This window comes from Falco biarmicus, chromosome 4 (genome assembly GCF_023638135.1).
Source record: "Falco biarmicus isolate bFalBia1 chromosome 4, bFalBia1.pri, whole genome shotgun sequence".
Lineage (NCBI taxonomy): Eukaryota > Metazoa > Chordata > Aves > Falconiformes > Falconidae > Falco > Falco biarmicus.
The window spans coordinates 36,538,102-36,563,247 of NC_079291.1; the positions used below are offsets into that span (position 1 = coordinate 36,538,102).

General features: G+C 36.3%; 1 protein-coding gene across 2 annotated transcripts in view; it reads right to left on the reverse strand.

Moving 5' to 3' along the window:
• The window catches only part of VPS50 (VPS50 subunit of EARP/GARPII complex), a 93,301-nt gene that overhangs the window by 46,441 nt on the left and 21,714 nt on the right, over positions 1-25,146 (reverse strand). For both annotated transcript variants that reach the window (XM_056335554.1, XM_056335555.1), the window contains exons 9-16: positions 25,011-25,093; positions 19,965-20,007; positions 16,870-16,968; positions 15,168-15,308; positions 10,469-10,604; positions 2,415-2,512; positions 1,560-1,654; positions 796-894 (exon numbers count right to left, since the gene is read on the reverse strand). In XM_056335554.1, coding sequence (XP_056191529.1) covers positions 796-894; positions 1,560-1,654; positions 2,415-2,512; positions 10,469-10,604; positions 15,168-15,308; positions 16,870-16,968; positions 19,965-20,007; positions 25,011-25,093 — 794 coding nt within the window. The remainder of the gene's footprint in view (positions 1-795; positions 895-1,559; positions 1,655-2,414; positions 2,513-10,468; positions 10,605-15,167; positions 15,309-16,869; positions 16,969-19,964; positions 20,008-25,010; positions 25,094-25,146) is intronic.

A 25,146-nucleotide genomic window follows, 5' to 3' on the forward strand; every position in this document is an offset into this window, starting at 1 on the left:
TGGGTTTGGATGTATTAGTTATATGACAGCTCCCATACAACAGATCAGGACCGGAAAAGTGTGAGTTTCTTAGAGCAAGGAAGCTTTTTACACCCAGAAAGAAGATAAATGCTAGATAGCTAGAATGAAAGAGTTGTCAATCATCCAAACCAAAATGAGAAATCAAAACAATTAAAACAGACAAGTCTTGAAGCTGTCATGGCTATATATCATATCTCAGGCCAGAGACTACCTGCACATGACAGCATATATGACTGGCCTCAGACATGATAGTAGGCTGAAACATAATCAGATACTGCCAATGAAAAAACTATGAAAACACAACTGAAAAAGACGGACTCAGTGCTAGACTTCTAATTTGATATAAGACAAAACTGCATATTGAAAAAAAAAATTCATAGGTACACATGATCAGCCCTTTTTATGTAATGGCACAGAAAAAGAAGCAACAATTTTGCTACGAACTATGGGCTTCAGATGCATTCATCCTCAGGATCCCAGGAGACAGCTTGAGAGGAACCTGAAAAAACAGTGAAATTGTACACAAAATTTTTGATCTTTATCTGGCTTGCCTGCTGCAGAATAAGTTTTCCACAACCACAGTGGATGCAAAGGCTTCTATACCCTCTCCCCTTATCCGAGGTTCAGAGACCTAGTCTCATCATGAAACATATTCCACTATCTAGCAACCTTAAAGCAGGAACATTATGCAGTGGAATTCCTTTGGAAAGCATTTAAAGTTAAACCCAACAAAAATAAATGCCATTAGATTCATCCACTGCACATTAGTCTCACCTGTGGTATGTTTTGAAATAATTAACACTTTGTTTTCTGATAGATTCTTGCAAAACTTCAGACTTACTGCCACAAAATTCTTCTCCAACTTGCATCAGCCTATAACAATAAAACAAAGTTTAGAACTATTTAATAATACTGCTGTTCCAACCTGAATAACAAGCCTCAATCAAATCAAATACATGAGCATACATGTATCTCCATAAAAGCAGAGCATCAACATTAAGTTGCAAACACTTCACTCACTCCACAAAAGTCCAAGTTTCTTTCCTCCAATTCCTATCACAGTGTCCCATACACATAGAGAAAAAGAATCATAAGCAAAATAAATGGCTTTTTGAGATCTCATCAGGGCAAGTTGTACAGCTTAGCCTGAATCCATCATTTTATTATGAAAACAGAAGGATATAATACTGTACAGGTTAGCAGTAGCACAGGATTTTACTGCTCTTGACAAAAAGTGCCTTTAAAAGCTTTTAGAAACATCAAAATTGTCAGATCTGCACATCTGAAACCTTAAAGGTGGACAACACTGAAATCATATAGCACTTAAGTGCAACTTGAGCAGCAAAGCAATTTATGCTACCTCTTCCAAATACATCCTCATAAACTCCCACGTAAAGAAGTGTTCTTCAAACTATCAGTAGATATGAACAAGGTTGGCCTCAGGATGTAAACATCAGTCTTAAGCAACTGTGCTGTCTTATCAGAGCTCAAGTTTGTGCACATCTATTAAGTGATCTTATGACCATATATCGGTATACCTGCTGATAACATCAAGTACAAATATGAAGTCATCATATTTGAAGTTAGACAGATCTGTTCCCAGAAGATATGTTTTCACTTTCAGTTGAACATCCTACAAAACACAAATGAGTTTTTACATACTTAATACACTAGGGGCAAAAAGGTGAAGGCTCAGCTACCTGGTTCATTAGCACTTCTTAGTTTGTTTACACTTATTACTTCTTTTTGAGATTTAGAGTAGAACTCCACTTTCTGTAACGTGAATGATTTCTCACTGACCTTCTATAATAATATTACAATCAGTTTCTTTAACATTCTGTAAGACAAGGTCAATCCTAGATGCTTTATTGTCACTCCAAAAACAGAGCTCTGGATTACAATTCAGCCATGTAAAAGGTTTACTGCTTTTTCATCATACATTTGGGGTCTCACTGCACATCAAACTGATCCAGCAGTCAGACCAGGAATACTGTGAAACCAGGCAGGTTTGCAAGACTTCAGGTTCTCCATAGCTATGTTTATACCAGAAACATAAGGCAGTATGACTGTGCTAACAGAAAAAAGAACATGAGAAGAAAATAGCTTGTGGGACAGCACACAGGTTGGGAAAAGCAGAATCAGGCTGAAAGTCTTGTTTCTATATTTTGGTATCTCTCCTGAGTTTTTAAGCATAACCACCAAGTAGCGACTGAATCACAGACATATTGTTTCCATGGTTTTGATATATTTAGCTCAAAACAAATCACTTTAAAACAAAATCCCTGGAGAGATTTCTCAAAGAGGATCAGTATAAATATAATTGTAATTAATACTGGGATGGTAATGTTGTGTGTAAGATAAATATTTAGGAAAAAAAGAAAGAAAAACCATACCTGCCATATTCGTGAAAGTCCATGTTCCAATTTCTTTTTTACATAGTTGCGGTCAAAACTATTCTCTTCAGTTCCGATCACATTGCTGCCATCTGAAACTGATGGTGAAAGGTATTGTAGATATTTGCAAAAGCCTTGAAATGTATCTTAGTTTTCTACCTGTAACGAAACTTCTGCCTTAGTCATTATCATACTATCCACTATGCAAACTCCAGGAGAGCTCCATTGGTCTAAACTTTTGAAAGGAAATTAATCAAAAGCTTTCCTGCTCTGCATTAGTGTATAATAGTTATATGTGCTTTATTACTTTTATGTAAACAAGATACCTCACTCAAAAAAAAAACAACTCAACAGATGAGAGTAACAGATACTGGTATTTCAAATACAAAAGATAAAGTTGAATGCTGAAGTTAGCACTGCTTATCTTCTACAGGATTCTCCAAGATGAACTTAAAAATTTCAGAAGCAAGATTTTTAACTTTCTGCCCCAATAAATTCTGTCTGCAGCTCTTGAGGAAAACTACTGAAATTTTTCCCATGAACTATGCAAACAATATAGCATGTTTTTTCTTTTTCTTCCTTATATTTATGTTGCTATGTTAGTCATGTTAATCTATGCTTATGCATGAGAATGTCAATCATATAATCAGATGTTTTTCATTTTTCCAAAATTGTTTTATTTGATTCTAAAACTTTCATTCCCACAGTACTGGCTCACTTTCCAAAAAAGTACTTGTCATACATGCTAAACTTCTCCTGTATGAGGTGTTCTCTCTCCCCATGGAGGAAATATATTTTATTTCCATTTTAAAAAATAAAAGGTAGTATTTCATATGTAGTTTGTGAGCATACAGTTGTGGTTATGCTTGCAGTCCATGATGGCAGTGTCATGCAGTTTACTTCACAGCCTATAACTCACCACAGGAAAGCTCTCTCTTAGCCAGACTATACATACAACCTTACCCATGATAAGAAAACTGCTGATCCCAACAAGGAAAAAAATTATGCCTATCCTTTAAGACCAAACCATTTAGTGATTTGACATAAAAGGTAAAAATATACAAAAAATATTACACTGGAATATTACAAAGTGTACAGCCCCCCTTCCATCCCATCATTCAAAAGGCTGCAAACACAGAATTGTCTGTATACCCCTAGCATTGCCATGCAGCTCAGACCTGTCTTTCCATCTCTTCTGCATCCTCCAGCTAGTTTTCAGCACTTGAGAAGACTATGCACTCATGTTCCTGGCCCAGCTGGTCTCAACTCTCTACCTTCATGCACAGGCTCCCAACTCAAAACCATTTCTTTCCCTTACTCCTGATCCCAGCGCATACTCTCAAAAATCTCCACCAAGTCCCAAGCTACTGTTTTGCCCACATCAGGAAGTCTCCTCCCTGCTGCCCGGAGTCACAGGAACAGGCAGCATAAAGCCCAGATCCAACAGGAACCCAGAGAGTGATCCCGAGAAAACTAACTAACTAACTAACTAAATGAACAAATGGAAGTGGAAAAGACAGTCCCTACAATTCAGATCTACTTGGAGAGAAAACAGACATGTCTAACAGACTAGGGCATGTCTAATGTTCTTGCCTTAGATTACATTCCTGAAAGATGATGAGGCCATTTTCACAACCTGTTGGACTTTGTGACCGGGCAGATACATCACTGCTACAATGCAGACATGCAGGTAAAGGAAAGAGCAGAATGTTTAACAGCTCATGTGACTGCCAGTAGTGCCTTGGTCAGCCCTAACTTGTGGAACACATCATTTGGAAAAACAATTCCTTTCCAGCATCAACAAGGAATTCGGAAGCAACCCAAGGCTATGGACCGAACTGCCTCAGTGAGATTACACGCAGCTTCCACGCAGAGACACAGCACTAAAGCTGTGAAGCACGCTCAGCTGTTAAACTGTCACGCTGCCAGACAGCTCAGGTGCAGCTCCAGCAGCTTCTCATTCATGAGCTGATCTCAATGCAGGGGCAAGATTTTACATGGTCATTCAAAACTAGCAAGGACAAAAATGCCACCTGCATACTAAATCCCTGTCACAATACTGTTCCTTAGATGGTAACATGCTACCAGGACCACAGTAAGAGCTAATCCTGACTGACCTTTGCAGTTCTTCATTACTAGGCTTCATAGTTTTTTTCTGAAAAGCCTCCTGGCTTAATTTCACTTTCCTCAGAGAGAGTACCAATTTTTCATATCTAATTTTGCTGTCTACTGAAGAAGAGTCCAGAACCATAAAGAACCTATGTCTGCCCTCCACCTGCTAGCGCTAAGAAATTTTTTGTCAATAACATAAGTGCTCTTTCCATGTCAAGCCTTGCCCTGAATCCAGACCTTGCAGATGAATATTGTGTAAATACCATGAGCACCTGACTTAAGAGCCCAGTAAGGAATAGGAAACCAGATACAAGACTTTAATCAGCCTTTTCAGATGTGTGCAGAACAGACCTCCACAGTGCTGTCCGGCCTATTGCATATTTAAGAGAAGGAAGGAAAGAGTCACTCACTGAACAAGAATGGTTATGACTGGTATCAGATACTGATTACTCTATTAAACCAAATTATGAAAGAGCACAGCATCGTTTGAACATGTTGTGACCGTATTTACTTCACATCATCCAGTGCTCACTGTCAAGCGAGCAGTTTTCTCCTGTAACAATCACTAATCCTAAATAGCACTTACACTTACCAGTGCCTCATACTCCCAGTCCTAAGCCAGACTCTCTTGTAAGTAGAAAAGCATGATATGCATCTTCCTTCTCCCCATCAATCACCTGTTCTCTGCTTTGAACTTCTCCAGAATGTTTCTCAGAACGAGAACTATTTGCATTTCACATGCAAACAAAATTTTAAAAATTCTAAATATATATATATAATCTATGACCTATTATATGGATGTTTATATAAGCACAATTAGAAGCAACAAAAATATGAACCCTCCAACACCTGTAGCTCCATTTAAATTAAGCAAATGTGGGGAATATGGTTACTGAGAAGGACGCTGGCCTTGCTTAATTTCTTTCAAGTGGAGATATTCGGTTTGTCTGGACACGTTATTAACTATGAACTTTATCAAACACCGAGGGAGCTTCATGTGCAAGCTAGGGATTATGATAGTGAATCCATGAACGCTACCAAGGAGAATCTTCAAGCCAGTTGAGTTAAAATTAGCCTGCTCACAAGGCTGGACCTCTAGAATACAGAACCAGCCAGAATATAAAAGCTCTGCTACGTTCAATTAAACAACTCCTCCTCACAATTAAAAACATAATAAAATACATTCTATAATTTTGGCCTATATTAGGGATAGATACTAATTTCTTCCAAGCCTTCAAAACTATGTTCAACTCTTTCCTGTTTAAAGTCATTGAGACTGCTTTTGCAGGTTGACTGAGAATTTACCCTTATTACTCAAAATGAGAAGATAAAAGGCTGCTTGATGCGAGAACAGGACTCAAACACAATTCCATAGTATATCTACTGTTGCAGGGCACTCAAAGAAAATTTTCTTTATGAAAGAAAAATCATAAAATAAGTATTTGCCACTGTATACGTAAATTTTAAATTAGTAACTATACCTAAATATTCTCCTCTTCTGAAAGCAGTAACTCTGACAAGTGCATTTTCAAAAGTGATTTATCATGGAAGATTAAACAAAATATAAACAGAAAGAATAACCCAACTAGAGAAACTCTAAGCAGATTTATCCTTTCTCTGACTATATGAGTAAACAAAACCAGCTATCTTAGTCACAACACGCTCCTCAGAAGTTTCTACAACTCTTCTATGCTTCTGCAGAGGTAAGCCAAGCCTAAACCAGTCAGTACCTTTGACCTGTTCTCAAGAGTAAGACCATAGTCCTTGTCCTCACAAACTGCCATCTATGAAGGATTGGTTAGACAGAGTCATATAGATGCTATTGTTCAATAAAAATCCATGCAATATACCCTCCGGCAATCTCCTAGTGCTCCCAGTTTATGGCCAGTCATGCTAAGACTGTTTCCAGTCTTTTAATGGACTGTACTGCAGCTAATTTCGCACATGCAAACATATGAATTTAGGATAATTTGCTTGAAAATCAAGGATTGGACAAAGGTCCACAAGCATTTACACTTCTTGCTTTGAAGAATTTGGAACAAGTAGCAGAATACATAAATATTCATGATTTCACATAAAAATAAGAATTAGAAGCATCCAGGAGTTATTCTTCTAGATGCTTGATTTAAATACAGCAATTTTCAGGTTTCTCATTATTTCTCAAAAATTTGTAAAGGCAGCCTTCATTCATAAGAAAAGGTTTTTGTTTAATTCTTACTAGGCAGAGAAGGAAAAAAAGAAAGAAATCAATCATATCACTGTCTTCTAGCTTCATTTTTTGAATACCAAGCAGGTCTTGCACAGAATTTACGCAATATGATAAATGGAATTTTTTAGAAATTAAAATTGTTGGAATTAAATTTACATCTTAAATAATCTTATCCTTGCTTTTCGGTGAATCTATTACAGTTATTACAGTGTTACTAACTTTTACTGTTAGGACTACACTTGTGAAATCAGGAGTTTAAATGCTATAGTGATCATTTTATGGCTCAGTTTCAGTTTTTCTGTTAAACTAGTGTCTTGGGAGTACATGTGAATTACATCAGTGTCACAGTAAACTTTATCATATATTAAAATCCAGCTGAACCAGACAGTGTCTTGCACAAAACAATGCAAGTTCAAAGTTCGCTTTGCTTTGAGCAGGGAAGACAAAACGACCTGCACAGGTCCCCTTAAATCTCATTTTTTGATTCTATACTACAAACACAAACAAAGCTTTGACCATGACCAACACTGCAATGGAAAGTTTTTCAGTAAGCAGTTTAATTCCAGGAATTAAAACCTTTATCACAGCACTTTGCTGTTTCCTATGCTAACAACAAAATCACAGAATAAGTAGCAGTTCATTAAATGTGACATAGAACTCATTTCATGCTATGAAGTTGATACTTATAGCTCGCTAATTTTCAGTATGATTGAACAAGTCGTACATATGAACACTTAATTCTATCTTTCCAAAAGCACATTAGGGCAATTACTTAAGTGTTGTTATTGATAATTTATAAAACTATCAATATAATGTATTTCACCATGATTTACTGCTACTCTGTTATAACACTTCAGTAACCTATACCTCAGTAGTTCCTATTTCATGAAAGGTACTAAAGTAAGTCTTATGCTTTAAAAAATTTTAGGATTGCATTTTTATCTAGAGATAATTATCTATTTGCATGTAGTTTATTCAAAATAAGCGGTGTATGTGTGTGTGTAATTAATTTTTTTAAAAAGTAATCCCCAAACACCAGTCCACTATAACTGAAAGAACAACTGCAAATTCTGAATTCAGTTTGGGGGGGGGGGGGGGGGGGGAGGGCGGGAAGCCTCAATCTCCAAGAGTCTCTCCTATAAACATTATAAACAAACAAACAATAAAATCCTGTTGTGAAAGCATTTCCTATTCCATTTTGCTCTTCAATCTCAAACTAGGCTAATGTTCAGAACATAAATAAGCAGAACATTTAACAGTATAAAGCAGACACACCTCTCAGAAATGCAGGACAATTATTTACAAGCTATGTAAAGTACATTTTAACATCTGTAACAGGCATTAATAATCACAATTACGTGACATACAATCTAGACGAAGTGCAGACTCCTACCCATAATCCATGTAGGACTTTTACTCTTTTGGATAAGCTTCGCTATTAAAACAGAAAGAGGTATATCTTCTAAATCCAGCTTCTCACTTCTACAGCTGCATTTGTGCCCTCAGATCAGAGTCCCTTGACCTAGTTAAGGTACTTCATAAGACTGCTGACATTAACCAGCACAATGAGAGAAAAATACTGGGACAGCCTTGTGTTCTCAAAATGATAAAAGCCAGATACATGTACAACAGTTAAGACCGCTCCTTTTACTGTTCCAGTCTGTGGGGTTTAATTGAGGGCACAATTTCAGCATTATCTCCTGAACTGCCTCCATGATTCCTTCTGACATACCCACCAATTCTACAGGAATTTCACTCTTTGGCTTTAGCACATATCACAGCTATTAAATCATTAAACACCGAATGAGACTTCCATGCATAGGTTTAATAATTACTACAGCATGAGCCAGACTTTGAGAAAAAGACAGACATTTGGTAAATATTTATAGTCCCTCTGATATCAAATTATACTTGTGAAATTCCCTTTTGTGTGCTTTATCGCTGCTTAGGTATTTTAAAAAGTGATTCAGTAGCTTAAATATATTTTAGTTGTGCACACTACAGCTAAGCCACGTCTCCATAAACTTAAACACTGACTGACAGAAGATTTAGTGGATTAGTAGTAAACATACCAAAACACTCTGGCACGTATTTAAAAAGTAATGCATTTAAAAACACTCATGTGACTGAATATACCACTTTATTAGGTTTAATGGCTCCTTTAGAAAGTTTTGCAGTGCAAATTATTTCTTTCTTTAGAATATCACAAGTAAACATGCTAAGGGGAACTATTTTTAAAATTACATCTGGAGCTGAGCAAGCAGCCTACTGTGATAATGCTTCCATGCAATAAACTCATTATGATACCTGCTTCATTTTACACATGCAAACATCACAACAAAATGAAAACAAAAGAAGGAAATGTAATTATCTGAAGTTATTTTATATGTAAAAATAAATATTATTAAGAATGGGCAATTCACTCAAAACTTCAGAATCTTTCTTCACACAGTGCATCTCAAAATTAAATATTTGAACACTTAATTTTAATTCAAATATACTTATAAAAACTCTCATCTGAAATAACTGTTTCAACAAATCCACATTTTTCTAATCTTTTTTTTAAGATTCCACACAAAATGGGAAGGACACTCTGAAGAAAGTATTTTCATTATTTTTTTTAATTTAAAGTAGTAAGACAATGGTAATTATCATAAATTTCATTCTTTTTAAGACTTAAAATCTATAATATATCTGATGTTTGAAAGAAATGTTGGATTTCAAATAAAGTGTAGGAAGCACAGTGTTCCAAGATGTGTTATTTACTTCTATTTCCAATTTTTTCCCCTTTCTTCTTATAATGTAACATAAAGGTTAGAAGTTTTATGCAAATCAGGCAAGGAGGAATAACTTCTAGCAGCAACCCTACAGCCCTTGTCCCTTGACAGAAGCCTCTTGTTCAGAAAGAAAACAGCAAACCTATCTGATTCAAATGAACAGGAGTTTTGCTGTATCTTAATATTGTAAATTTCACGCTCTGCCAAACACAAGTATCTTGGGTTAGTGAGGAAATAAAGTACGTCTTCAGACATTTTATATTGATTTAGAATATGTCCATCAAAATGTACTTAGGAGGACTCAGACAACAGACAAAGGTTTTGTGCTTCTGTCCTAAAAACACAAACTGGAACAACAATAAATGAAAATCAAAATTGTACCTTAAATGTTTGCCTTTTCCTTTAAGGGTATCAAGAAAAATGTGACTGTATCTTATGATGGAGTCACTAGTGGAGATGACATACAACATTCAGGAAACTGGATTTCCTGAAAATCACGACGACAGATCTACAACAGATTCATTCCCTATTGTTTCAGTCACCTTTCCTAGTACACAACCCAGTATCCCAATCTACTAAACTTAATCTGCAGTGAAAATTTCAACATTGATCAAAAATTCTGAAATTTCACGCTGGTCCTATATTACAAGGAAAAATCCTCAGATTTTGTAGTCATCTACCATAGCTGACTTCCAACCCAGCAATAAGCACTGTTTAAAATAATATCGCTTATATCTGTATTAATGGCACATACACATATTAATTAAAAAATGAATCCTATACTGAAGACTACAAAAATCCAGTGAGTACTTCAAGTCCTTACTGCAGGCTATAAGCAACAATGCTGAAGGCACTGGGTCAAGACCACAGAGGTATTGACACACAAATTAACAGCTTAAGCACAAGAAAAGTTATCTCCAAATATCAGAAGTTTTGTTTCCAGAAGAATTTCTTACCAGAAGACACAGCTGCTGCCTCATCTTGGTCATGATTCTCATGCCACTGCATTGTCCGGTAGTAACTGAGCATGACTTCCCAGAGGGCTTTGCAAAGATCAGCAAGGCATGGAATGTAGCTGTCTGATGTAATATGCTACAGAAAAACAAAATCATATTGTGAAACTTAACAATCATGTTCATTTTTTGCAGAGGCAAAACAAACCATACAAAAATATCCATGTTCATACTGCTGAGGTGCCTGACATCCATCAGTTTCCTTTTCAAAAGTATTTGAGAGCCGACAGATGCCTGACTTTAGTCAACTAATCAAACGCTGTCTAGAAGTGCAAAGGTCATTTGTAAATGCCCCCGCCCACCAACTGGCCCATATGTTATCCAGCTTTTACATTTATGGAACAGCAAGGCAGGCACAGAAGTCAAGCCATACAGTCTAACGGTCAGTACATCTCACTTAAAGAGGGATGCAGCCACCCCTGTGACATGCAGACACTGTGTCAGTTCAATGATAGAGATACTTGTCCTTCAGCAGCACATAGAAACAGTCCTGGCTGGTGCCCCATTGGATTGAATGCTGTATAAAGAAGCAGTTTAAAAACAAACAAACCAACTTAGATGGCAGCTGTCCTACCACCCCAATCCACCCTGCTCCAAAGAGCCAATTGTGATTTTAAATATTCATTAGGTGAAGAATACCAATTTTATCAGAGAGATAGATATCCAGTAGAAATATCTAAGATGAGACTGTCAGGTAAAGGGATGAACTCGAGAAGGGGTCTTGATTGGTAAAGAAAAGACTAAAATATACTGCTTCTCTGAGTGGCCGTGGCAAGTCACCCCTATCTCACTTGCTGTGAAGAAGTACAGTCTCACAGCTTACAAACAAGGGCGAAGTCCAGCTGCACAAATGTGATTTCAATTCCATTATTATTTAAACATTCTCAGAGAAGTCTGAAAATTAATTCTTCAAACTTACAATGTTGTAGACAACAGTTTGAACTTTCTCATTGCTGCTTCAGTGTCCACAGTTGACTTCCACAAGGCTAATTAGCTTTTACCATGTGGGTACTGCCTACTAACCCAAAAATGTATATGCATGACGATTCAAAAGTTTTGGCATTACAGTTACAACAAAACTTTTCAAAAATAGTAACAGCTCCTGCAACAGTGATGTCAACATAACTACCAAAATAATAACCAGGGACTCTACATAGAGCAAACCCTTTACCAAAGCAATTAATTCCCTCTGAACTTCACCCTCATCCATCGATGTAACTGTGGCTTTCTAAACCCTGAGTGTCCTTCCTGAGCAATGAACTGCAACAAAACTTTTATCAGCTTGAGTATTATATTTGTCAGAGAATAAACATTAGACTGGATAGATTTTTTCACAAATGCAGATGCATCACTTACACCCCTCCTATTTTTCAACTTTCAGGTAAAAAATATATATATATATAAACTCCCTACCTTTATTTTCTACTTAATCATGTTCACTTGCTTCCTAAGCTTAAATAATGTTCCTGGCAGTAGCACATAATGCCCAAGCCATATTCTCCTATACTCTGCTTATGAGGAAGGACTCACAAAAACTGTTCTTCAGCAATAGATGTCACTAGCAAAAGTACCTGGAGGCCTCATATTAATCGTTATGTCTTTCTGGTTTGTTTGGGCTTTTTTAAATGAATGTTTTGATTCTGTTCCCTATCAAACCAGAGATGCCTCAAGGATATAAATTAGGCATCCTGGACACATAAACAACAAAAAAAGAGAAAGTCAACTTCTTGGTGCATAAAAAAAGTAACAACACTTTTTTTTTTTCTAAAACATCCTTTAGTTGAAGTGTTGACATACATTAGTGACTGCATTATTGAAACACTTTAATCTCAGATACTACAGACCTTTGCTAACAATGGAACAAAATAGAGTAATAAGTTTATCATTTAAACAATAAGTTGTGATGCCATTTCAACAACTGTTTCACAAATTTCTCTGCCAAGTCACCAGGCAAGGTTACTTGTACTGTATTTCAGGGCTTTTAGTAGCTATAAAATCTAAACTTTGGCTGTGCAGATCACTATACTTGGAAGACATACTGGTTTCCAGGTGGCCGGGAAGATAGGATCACTTACTAAATACCAAGATAATTCCATTTAGGCTAAGGAAATAAACAACTGAATTTCTTTGAACTTATGCTAGAATAGAAAAAAATCAAAACTTGATGATTAAGCAGCTGAACTCTCCCCTGCTCCAGTAGTATTTAAGAGGAGAAAGGATGTAAGAGTTACAGCATGGCTTATTGCTATGAAAGTAAATGCTGAACAAGGGAACAGTGACTCAGAGTGCACAGGCACAGAATTTACATATATGCCTAAGACTTACTGAAAACAATACCACTTTTTTAAAAACCCACATCATCATAAAATCCAGTATCTTTTCCAGAAAACAAACAAAAAAATCAAAACAAAATAACACTATAGTGCCCTACTACCCATATAAGTGGAAATGAGCTAAAAGAATTCATTTAGAAAGATTTTTAGAAACACACAACAAGAAATGTGCCCCAAAAGGAAAGCTAATTTCATATAACTTCCATTGTTTAACTACAGCAAGTACTCCGTAAGTACTCATACATTAAGAGCTTCCTGGCTTAACAGTGTAGACAGACTGAAGAGGGTTCTCACTGGAACTAGACACAGAGAAAGAAGGCTCGTATTTTAGTCTTAAACAATTTATTCCCTGACAACTGAACACAAGAGATGAAAATCTCTTGGTATTTTTTCCACAGGAAGGTAGAAATGGAATTGCTATGATAATCCAGCTTATTCAGTGCTCTGATTTCACAACTGCACTGCAACAGGTAACAACAAACACTGAACAGCCTGGTTTGTAACAAGAGACCAAAATTTCCCTTCTGCAGCCTGTCCGTAAACACCTAACTGTTACTAAGAAAGTAATGAAAAATGAAAAACATCAGTAAATTACAGCAGTATTCATAGTACATTACAGTCACAAAGTTTGAGTACCTCCCTTTATACAGACTGACAGATTCACATAACTAAGAAGCATCTCATGAGAGTTTTGCAGAAGGAAAACCAAACAGAAATGATGAGGTAATTATTTTGCAACCATGCAAAGCCACTCTCTCTTTGTGTTACAAAATGCGGTATTTCCAGTGATCTGAAAGATCCTGCTGCACTGTAAAGGGTAAGGATCAACACCAGCACACAACTGCACTTTAGAAGATGTCAGAGGGAGCAGTAGTAGTTTGTGGGTGTAAATAAATGGGCTTCGTATCATAAACACTAGCACAGAATGAGAAATGAACTGAAGAGCATACAGGATTATAAAGCTCAGAAAAGTGCATTAGAAACTAAGAAGTGAAAACAAAACCACCCTCTGAAGACTTAAATCAGAAATATGATAGGGTTGCAGTCCAGGGAACAGAAATTAGGGTTTACTGGCTTTCTTCAACTAGAATCCATTTCAGTGAAGTACAAAAACCACCCATCTGGAACCTTACTCATTCTGTTCATTAATACTTCTGTCAATTTCTCCCAATAAATTAATTTGCCATAATCTACTTTCACTCATATGAGGGCTCTTATTTTACGTAAACCTTTTAAGTCAAAGGGGCACTTCCTTCAAATGAAAAGGTTTTCAAAGCAGATGTGTTGTTTACTAGTTGAAGCTACACAATCCCAAGAGATTTGAGAAGTGAAAGAGCAGAAAATGGATCAGAATATGAACTTTAATCTCCTTGTCACTATACTTTGATTTCATCGATTGCAACTGATAGGGTGTGTCCTTGAGTTGATGAAGTATGTTGCGGGCTTAGCCTGTGACTGAAACAAACATTCTGATGAACATTCAAGATAAAAACATAATTTCAAGTTTTAAATCAATGTTAGAACCACCTAAAATATCTCACACTCTTCCTCCCCACCGCCAAAGTTTTACAAAAAATTTTGGGTGCAACAGTAAATTACAAGTGAAAGAATTAAAAAGAGTGAACTAAAAATACTACTCAGAATACAGTAATTAATTCTAATTTTTAAATTATACATTTGTAAAAAATTAAACAAAATATATACATGCAAGAAACTGAATCTAAGATTTATACCAGAGGAAAATACATGGTTATTCCCAGTCCATGATCTGCCCATCATCAGGCTTTTGCATCTCAATATTACAGCTACAGCTGCCCCTTATCTTGAGACCAAAAGCGCACTGAATCTGACACAAAGTTAGGAGTAATGGGAAGACTCCAATTAAGTTAGTATCTTTACAAGAATCCTTATTGAAATGCAGTAGTAGATAATGTGAATACTACTTAAATGCACTGGAATGAAGTTCAATGAAAGCTAATAGTGATTCCAGTAACTAGCGTATTATACTGACAACGTGGGAGTTTTGAAATGTTGGTCTCCTGGTTTTATCCTACAATTTCCTTCTTTACATGTATTTAGATTATTTAGATGATCTGTACACTAACTCCAAAGTACTAAGAATTGGCACAATTAAAATCAGCACCAAGTTGTGAATAACTAATCTCTCAATTAGCCTATGAGTTGTATTAAGAAACTATAGTAGCTGCAGGGTTATTTTAATAACTGAGTCCCTACTTAGATAAGGTACACTTATAGCCGTGGAAAAATTCAGATTAAAAAAAATATACATATATGCAAGAATTACATACTGTGCAGAGGTCTTTGTACTGTAACTTCTGAAACTTGGTGTCTGTGTTTCCTGCACACAGCTCCACATATCCAAGGACTACTTGAAACACAGTGTTGTGAATGGCTTGAGTGAAGTGCATATGTAACTGGTCCATTGCTGTCTGAAAGAACAGGAATAACAAATAGGAAAATTCCATCTGTCACATCACTATCTTTTAATGTAAGTCTTTTTCAGTACTGAACACAGGAGATTGTAAACATGGCCTCCAATCTTCGTTTCAAAAATATCTAACATAAGACTTGGAAATATTACAATGTGGTAATGTTTACAATGGTAAAGAGTTCAAGTATTGCCAGTAAAATCAGTTTCCTTTGCCATTATCCCTCTGTAACCCACCAGGTTTTTGACATCACCACTAGTAAATATTAAATTTACATGTATATATTTAATTATAGAGTTTACTCATTCATTCATTTACCCTCCCAAACACTGATGAACATATCAAAAAGAAATGAGTTGAGATCAGTGCTACTCTTCCTACTGGGAACACTTTCAACTAAAATAATTCCTTTGCAATTAATAAAACTAAAATCACAATTGCAAGGTCTTCAATTCATCCACTTGGCAAACTGAGTTCTTCCTTGAAGAATATAAAGCAGGATTAAGTGTTACAGAAAGGCATGCACATCATATCAATAAATTTCTTACAAAAGCCCTCTTTGCAATAAAAAAAGACGTTTGTTTAACAAAACTTACTTTTTTCCAGAAAAACAAGTATCAGTACATGTACTAAACATTAATTACTATATGTCATAATCACACCTGAGTTTCAGGTCAGGCTGCTTCCTGAGTTAGTTATCCCATTGATCCTTTGTTAATAAACTCTACATAACATCAGTCCATTTCAGAAATTGAATTCTCTCACTGTTTCAAGATAACCTAATAACCAGTATACAAGCTATATAAGAATTGGTAAAAAAATTATTTGATATGCCAGAATGAAGTTACCCGATCCTGCACATTTGAAAATGTTCAGTTTCAGTACTTGCTGTTTGACACTTTGCTACTGACAAGGTGAGAACTCAAGCACCCCATAAGAAATGAACAAGCAATTCTGCTTCAACCCTATTGCAAATAAATAACCTTCTGCAGCTAGTCCTAACTTGAATTAGTCAAAGAAAACTGAATGACAATTGAAAATATGAAAAATACTGAAGACATTGAAGGTTCTTGTAATTTCGTTTATTGAGAACAGGTCAAAACGGGAGATACTTCAATAATGATGCAACTGAACTCTTTCCAGGACAGGTTCAAAATATAGACTTCAACAGTAATAAAAAGAAAGTCAAAATTAAGTCACTATCATGAGAACAGAGCAAGCAAAACCACGCAGTAACAAAACCCACTTTTGTTTGGTTCAGATGATCAGAGTGCTGAAGCACCTCTCCTATGAATTCCTTGTTTTGCTTTGCTTGCACACACGGCTTTTGCTTTACTTATTGAACTGTCTTTATCTCAACCCACGAGTTTTCTCACTTCTACTCTTCCAGTTCTCTCCCCCATCACACCAGGGGGGAGTGAGCAAATGGCTCTGTGGGGCTTAGCGGCTGGCCAGGGCTAAACCACGACAGTTAGGAAAATGACTTTCTGTGACAGTACTCAAAGCTTCACGCTGTTACACCACTCACTGTTCATCGAGACTTACTCAGATGAATACTAACCTGTGTTTTTCCAAGCAGCCTGTAAGCCTGCTGAACCTTTGTATAATGACCGATATCAAAATTCTTGCATATTTTGGAGAGTGCTACGTCCAATTGTTCCTATACAAATTAAGGGGAGGGAAAATGCGTTAAGCACTAAATAAAACCAGGCCAAGTAATGCATTATTTCAACAACACCAAGTGAGGAAAACATGTTTATTTAAAAAAATCAGATAAATATGCTTGTAAAATAGCCAAGACTGTACATTACCTGTCTATTCTGAGGTATTCAAATGTATCTTCTCACAGACTAAAGTACTTCAGTCTGAAATTTCTGTCAGCCAAACAGTGCCACCATTTCCAAGAACAAGCACAGTAAAAAATGTACTACTTTCCTGAAGTTAAATTCAAAGTGATGTTTACTTTGAGAAGGTCTAGCACCCCACTATGGGAGAGCTGCGATTTCTAATTTGGTCTACTTCCACTCCTAAGAAAAACCTAGAACTGGCGAAAAAATTATGAAAATACTCCACAGGTGTTTCAGCTCAAGCAATTCAATTACAAACTTCTTAACCCTCCTGCCATCTGTTAAATGGAATCAACATTGTCTGACTTAAAAGTTCATTGTGAAATAAGTAATTTAGGGAGTACTATACTAGCACAATGATCAGTACAATCGGAGAAAAATAAAAAGAAAGCACACACACACGTACACACAATTACTAGTTCTGCTGTGTGTTCTGCCATGTTTGAGCATACTGAACAGCTCTGCAATAAATGAAGTTCATCTATTATGTGCATTGAATAAAAAAACTAGAATAGGATGAAATACTTAACAATTAACTAATAAAGCTTCCAAGAATTTGATCATGCAGTTTAATAACATAATTCTCACTTAGACACTGTAATATTTTCAGAGATACACAGTCTAACTCTAGTTACTTTTAGTGAAAAATGCAAGAAAAGAAAACATGAAATCAGTACCATACGATATCATACACAGCTAGCAGATACTTTCCTCTCCTTGCTAGTCACTAAACCACAGGAGATGGTTGTTTAGCACCTAAGTACTTTTAATTACTCACTCCACTGGAAAATTTTCATTCATTACTTCATTAGCCACAAAATACTTACGGATTTTAATCCTAGATATTTGGGGGGGGGTGGGGGGTGGGGGTGGTGTTGCTGTTGGGTCTGCGTGTGTGTGGTGGGTAGATGTTTTATTTTGTTGGGGGTTTTAAGCAGATTAATATTTTCTTTAAGCACAAAAAGGGAGACTGGAATATAATCAAAATCTGCATTTTTTCCTAAGCAAAATGGTAAAAAGACAAGTAACCTAAAGATTCAGAACTTCTTTAAAAGGTTACTCAGCAATTTTAATTCCAGCCATATACCAATTTAAAATATTTTTTCCTTCTTTTATCTCATGCAGAACTGCTGTATAAAGACAGAAACAGATATATCAAACTGCCCATGAACAGAGCTCTTAAACACAGAGCACTTCAATCTTTTCTCTGCATTTTTCAATGGTTCCTTCTGCTATAGCCACCTTGCATTTTATTTGTAACATAGTATAAAAAAGCGATGTTAAAACCTAAATTACAAGAAAGAAGAAAAAAACACAGGACAAAGGAAGGGACATAAGCAGAAGCACTCAACTATTGAGAAAACTCATTAAAATATTTATTAGCAGAGTAAGATTCTGTATTAATTAGAGCATGTATTTCACGGGAACAATCTATGAAGCCCAGGATGACTTACACTTCTTCCAGTGGAAAATAAGATACTTTCACAGGAGGAAAATAAGATATTTCTGTAAATTCACAAGCAATAAATAAAACCCTTGAATATGATTATTTAGCTAGCTGTGAATTGCTTTCACCAACCAACATGGCACATTTTACCAGATTTTCGTATGAGTAGAATTTGTTCTGCAAAGTTGTTACTGGAAAGAGGTAAAGATGAATGTCTCCTTTTAAGGAGCACCAATGTTCACTCACAAGGAAAAAATGGCAAGTAAATGAAAGCAATAGGAATACAAGATGAATGATGGGGGGGTGGAGGGAGACAGAGAGAAGGAGGAGTTTAACGACTGGCCTATGTGAGAACGAGAAGAAAACAGTCATTTCATTAGCTCTTTTGAACCGGACATGCTCTGAATATACCACATATCAGTGAAAGGGGGCATGGGGGGTTGCAAGAAAGTGAAAGTACAAATGCATAAATGAAGGAAATTTAACAAAGTTAAACAATTAAGGGAATTAAATAACAAGGTAGTGTAATACTTGCACTAACCTGACTTTCTAAAGAACATGACCAGAGACATAGAGAGCTGCTGGGACAGCAAGTTCAGTTTGCAGCTATGCATTACATGTCTAGGCATAACATGCACTACATATACATTATACATATCTACACTACTAGACTTCTTAGAAAAAGTTTGCCAAGTTCCAGCTCAAAATTGCCTAGTAATTTAGTTAAAAAGAATTCCTACTGTTCATGAACTTTTTTTTGCCACCAGTTCCCAGCAAGACATTTACCACTTTACATTCTTTGCAATACTATCTACCAGCTTAAACTGATCTTAGCTGCATCTTTCCCAGCTACTCAAGTCTTACTTCCTACGGCTTACTACTGGCCCTATTCAGCAGTTTCCAGTTTGCGGACCTCAAATTTCCAGTGACACTGTGATCTCTTGTGTAGCTTACCCAAACCTACTGGCATGCTGCTAATTTACTTTTTCACAACTGTCTAGGAGCAGTCTAAAAAATTCACAGCAGATCATGGATTAAAAACCACCATGTGTCTTTATCATACAGGGAGCATACCTTTGCTCCAGTACGTCAAATGTTTTGTGCCTATTTTATTTGACTGCTCTACCACTTGAAGTGAGCAAAACTTGTGAGCTGGGCTCATAAGTTTGTTAACATATTACAAGTGTTTAGGTTGACTGCAGCACAAAAATCTGCATGAATAGCAATGACAATAGCATTCCAAAGATAGTATTTGAAAGAAATATACATATTCTGTAATTGCTAATAACATTACATTAGAAAGCTCTAGTACCTAGAGGTTAAATATTGACATATACTAAACATCAACATATTAATTCTTACCTCTATTTGTTCCAAGGTGTCTTGCAGTTTTGAATTCAACTCACTATTAATGAAAGAAAAAAAATGTTTAAAATAAAACTACTGATCATACTAACATTTCACACCAAGTTTCTTGTTTCCAAAAAAACACAGTTGCCTGCTACTGAATGACAAGATGGTAATTTATCTTAAATCATTAACCTGCTGTGTCAGACTAGGATCACCGCGCTACTGTTACTAGCTTAGTAGTAAGAAAGGCTCACACTGCAGGCATTTGCAGTATTCCTAACACCTCAAATTAAAATATATGTTGCAGCAGTACATTATCCTGGGTTTATAACGCAACAGTGTTAAGAGAGCCCAGACAATATCCCATCCTGCTAGGATTTAGCCAAGTATTCAAAGGTATTCCCAAGCAACTGGCATTCTAAATGTTTTTCTTTGGCACTGTGATCTACAGAAGAACATACCCAGAAAGGTCAGGGCTGTCAAGCCTTTGCAAACTATGGTAAAGTAACTTTTATTTGTTGCTCGGGAGCCCCTTATAGAAACACCATAGGAAAAAAGAACTTAAGCCTACAAAACCTTTGGAAACTCTTTCCAAGACCATAATTATACTTCTCTGAGCTATATTTTGTATAGAAAGATAAAAAAAAAATAGTTACCATAAGGGAAACTATTTAGGACAAAAAAGGCAAAACTACTCCTTTCCAATGCTCAGCTTTAAAAATTTCAGAACACCAGCCAGAAAAATAAGACACAAAATATGACTACTATCTTTTTGTTTGGAAGGGTTGAAGCAACTAAGAAATAGGCAGGATATTCTCTTCAAGCATGGAAAGCACAGAGTTTTCATGGAATAATCACCATACCTGATTTTAGACAACTTCTGTGCTCTGAGTCTTCTCCTAAGGGGCCTACATTAACTATCAAAAGATAGGTTAGCTTCCCTACCTAGTTCTCTCCACTTAAATGATACACTTACCACTCCTCCTTTTTTGGTTCTGTTAGATAACCCGGATACAACACCCTCCAAAGAAAGGTTTAAATAGAAAAAACTGCATCAGAAAGAGCTGGCATTAAACACTAATCAAGTAGCCGGTATTTCTTTATTGCTTCTCCACATGCAACAAGCCTTCAAACAAAAAATCCTCCATAACCATTTTACATTACTACATGTCCTGCTGGAGTTTATAAGCATTTCCTGTTACTCCAGTTCTTTTAGCTATCAAGACATTACAGTAAGAACCTTGCTCCTTCTTTCCACCTTTAGAACTAGGTACAGCATAGCCCATCACCCTCTGTGTATAACCATAGTTAGATTTACATATGGAAATTAACTGGTCTAATATATAGAAGCTGCTGACATTAGCAAAAAAACGATGCAACGCACAGGTAAGTGTCTGCACAGACCGAACAAATTAAGTAATTGTACCACTGTAAGTCCTATGAAAATTCAAAGCCCCTAATGGTAGCATGTGCCATATAAACAGAAGACTATGATTCCTTTCAAACAAATGTCACGAACATGCTGTTGCTAATCTAGCATTTCTTTACCGTTTCTAATCAAATTTAAAAATTATTTTTCACCTTAGTCGGGCAATTTACATGCTCACATGCATAAAGATCTTGCTCAACTACTGCAATGTAGGGCTGATAAACTTCCTAGGCTCAAGAGATCTTTTCTGGATTACTGCAGGTCATTACATTTGACCAATTTCATCTGTATACCAGCACAGATTCTCATGAAAACTAGTTCTTTGTTTCCACTATGCTTAATGCCAGGCACATCTCAGCTTGCAATCACCTGCTGACATAGGAGGCATGGGCAGCTCAGGGACCTGAGCCCTCATGTCACAATTCCCCGCAAATACCCCAAGATCAGGGCCATTCCTAAACAGCGTACATTTCTTTAGGTTTGGGACAGAAGGATGGGGAAGAATTCAAAAGATCTTGTTCCATATTGAACACAACCAAGGTAAAATTGTCACATGTTTCTTATCCCTACTATTTAGCTTAAGTCCTGTGACAGCACTGTCTACCCCTTCAAGCGAGGGCTCAAGCACCAATACAGACATTCATGGTTTATTTATTCAAACAAACTATGATATATGGAGGTGTTTGCAAGGATATAGTCTACATTTATGTTAATTTAGGAAAAGAAGGTGCAATCACAAAATTTCATAAGAAAAGTAACTTTGTCCAAGTATTGAAGTGAAAATGTAGAAATGCAGTGTCCAGATAAATCTGTATGCATGTTCTAAGCCAGAATTATAAAGGTAGTGCTTGGACATAATGGCTACATGATGATTATGAAAGCCCATTTACCATAATTGAGAATTTAATTGAAGGCATCCATTTCATTCATAAAAAACTTATTAGAAGGGGTTAGGGCTTTTTTGCATCCCCATCCATACAAATCGAAAGTAGCACATTCTCAGAAGGCACTTCACTGCAACATAACAAAAGTAACGTTTCAACCGAAATGCAAAAGACAAGAGCCATCTTATTATCTGACACTACATTTTGCTACGGGTTTTTCAAGCAAGTCTACTCACATCAGAACCGATCAACAAGCAGAAGGCACAAGACTTTGATTTGTATTTTTTAAACAAAAACGAATCACATAATGCAAGCATTCCCTAGGAAGAAGACAATGGAGAACAAAACCAATAGACATCCAGCCTATTATTTCAAAGAAGAACGTGCAGCCACTCTTAAAATCAAAGAAGTCTTAGCAGGGAAGCTGAAGTTCTTGCCTCTTCAGATTACGTATACACTAAAATAAAATAAAAAAATTATATGGTTCATAGGAAGGTTTAAATCCCCTGCTGGTTAAGAGCTACACCCAATTCCTACCACCATCTAGCAAGAAAAATATGAAGAATGATTGTACAAAGGCAGGCACTGATTCTTGTCATGTGGACAGCAGACAAAGGGATACTGCAAAAATTTCATGGTAGGATACAGAAGTGATGCCTCATATAAGCACGTTAAAAATGCCAGCACATGTCTTTTCCTTTACTAGCCGTTTCTTACCACACTCCTGAATAAAAATGCAAAATACCTATTTATTCATTTAGCCCAACTCCCTGGTAGTAAGACGTTATTCCATACAATACACATTCTGTCAGACTTATGCTAGTAAAACAGTACACAGAGACTGAAACGTATGCACTGGGGCTGGGATTTGCAGCTAAAATGTCCTTCTGCCCTCACAATGCAAACAAAAACAAGCTCAAAAAACTCCCTCAGGATAAAGAAGCAGTGCTGATTTTTCCTGTCATCCTTTCTTCCAAGAAAACTGTCTTCTCAGATGCAAGGGTATCCATTTGACTGCAACAACAAAGTAAATTTTCACAGCTGTTTGTCACATATCTTGTCAGTATGCTATCAGATTTTAAAAACTATGACTTTTGCAGTTAAATATTCCAAATGGTGAAAATGTGAACTGCTAGTTTAGTTCCAAATTTTGCTATGCTGGACACAGTGTAGTGGTTTCAGAGTTGATCTCCACAATAAAAGCTTGAAGTGATTCAACACCAAACAGAAACTTCCATATCATTTATACAAAACAGAATTTAAGTCAAAGAAACTGTGTAATTTAAGCTAAATCTTGAAAGAGCAAGGTTTTCCATATGAGCACTGTAAGAGTCTAAGAAAGCAAGCTGCCTTTTCAAGCTGAATAAATGTTGCCAATTTCTCCAAAAGAAAAAAATGCAGGAGATACACAGAATAAATCAGATTAATGTTTGGAAGCACAGAGCATCTGGAAGAGCAATAAATACTAAGGAGAGCTTACTGAACAGTACAGATGAGACACAGATATGGAAGACTGCAAGACCCATCTCTCTACAGAAGGTAAAGTCAAGCAGAGCAAAAGCTGTTCAGGAGTTATCTTGCCTCTCAACAACTAAACTGTCAAGAACTGAGGGAAATAATCATTTTTTCCTCACTCAAACGCAGAACAGTTTTCATTCACTACTATACAAGGAAGGGATTCAAAATTTTAATATATGTAGGCAAATGTTGGCAGCGCAGTCAATTTATAGACACACACAAGTTTTCTGGAACTAAAAAGAAAGCAAAATGCAGCTTTGGAATCTGACTTCAGAATAGAGGGGGGCTTACTGCCAGGTATAATTTCTAACTTCGTACACTTTTTTGGTGCATCTTCAGATCCTGAGACAATTGTACCTCAAAAGCAGATTCTAAACTGAAATCAAGGATTATGGCTAATTACTCTGAAGTTGCAACAAAGCGTACATTTAGAGGACAGAGGGAGGCAAAGCATGTGTTTTCATAGATTTTGGCCCCTCTAAGTCAGAAAGAGATCTGAAAGGAGATCAAACAATGTCAGAAATTTACCCACAGATTAAAAATTATAATTAAAAAGAAAATCTAATTAATCTAATGATCTTTTTAGTGGATAAAACATCAAAATTCACTTCATTTTACTCCATTATTGTCATATTTATTACAACCTTGAACTTAATATTTACCCAATTCTAAAAACCAATGGAAACATCAAGTCCTTCTAAGCTAGGAACTACAGATACTCAGTTCTGAATTTAATTCCAGTTCTGAATGCAATTTCTCCATGACAGCATGAAGCTCTCTTAACCTGATTCTTGGCAATGACATTAGCAAGTTTTCCTCCACAAGCCATCTTGCTGTAGGTATATTAATTCCAGAATACAAATTTGCTTATTAAAAAATTAGCTCGGGTATCTCTAGGCTGCAGGTTGTAGCACAGTTATAATTCAGACTCGGTTGAAACTTTACCTCCCAACATACTATGACAGTTACAAAACAATGACTTAGTTCAAACATAGATTATATAGTGTTATGATTCTGAAGAATGGTTAGTAGTGGTACAGGGAGAGGGGAAACTATTGAGGATGCTTATGCTTTTATAAATGCCTCAATTTTACTTTTCTAAGTAGAAAACCAAATTTCAAACCAAAAAAAAAGCTGCTTTATGGAATGAGAATTAATGGTCACTGTTTTACACTATTTACAAAAAAAAATTATACAGAAGCTGAAATCTGCAAAATGTCACCTTACCTTATACAACTGTAGTGTTTGAAAGTGCTGGCAGCTTTCTGGCATTCCAAGCACAGCTGAATAGCTCCTGGATAGTCCTCTTCCTTCGGATAAAAAACAATGGAAAGCTGATTTGGCTTTTGAAGCAAACACTGCA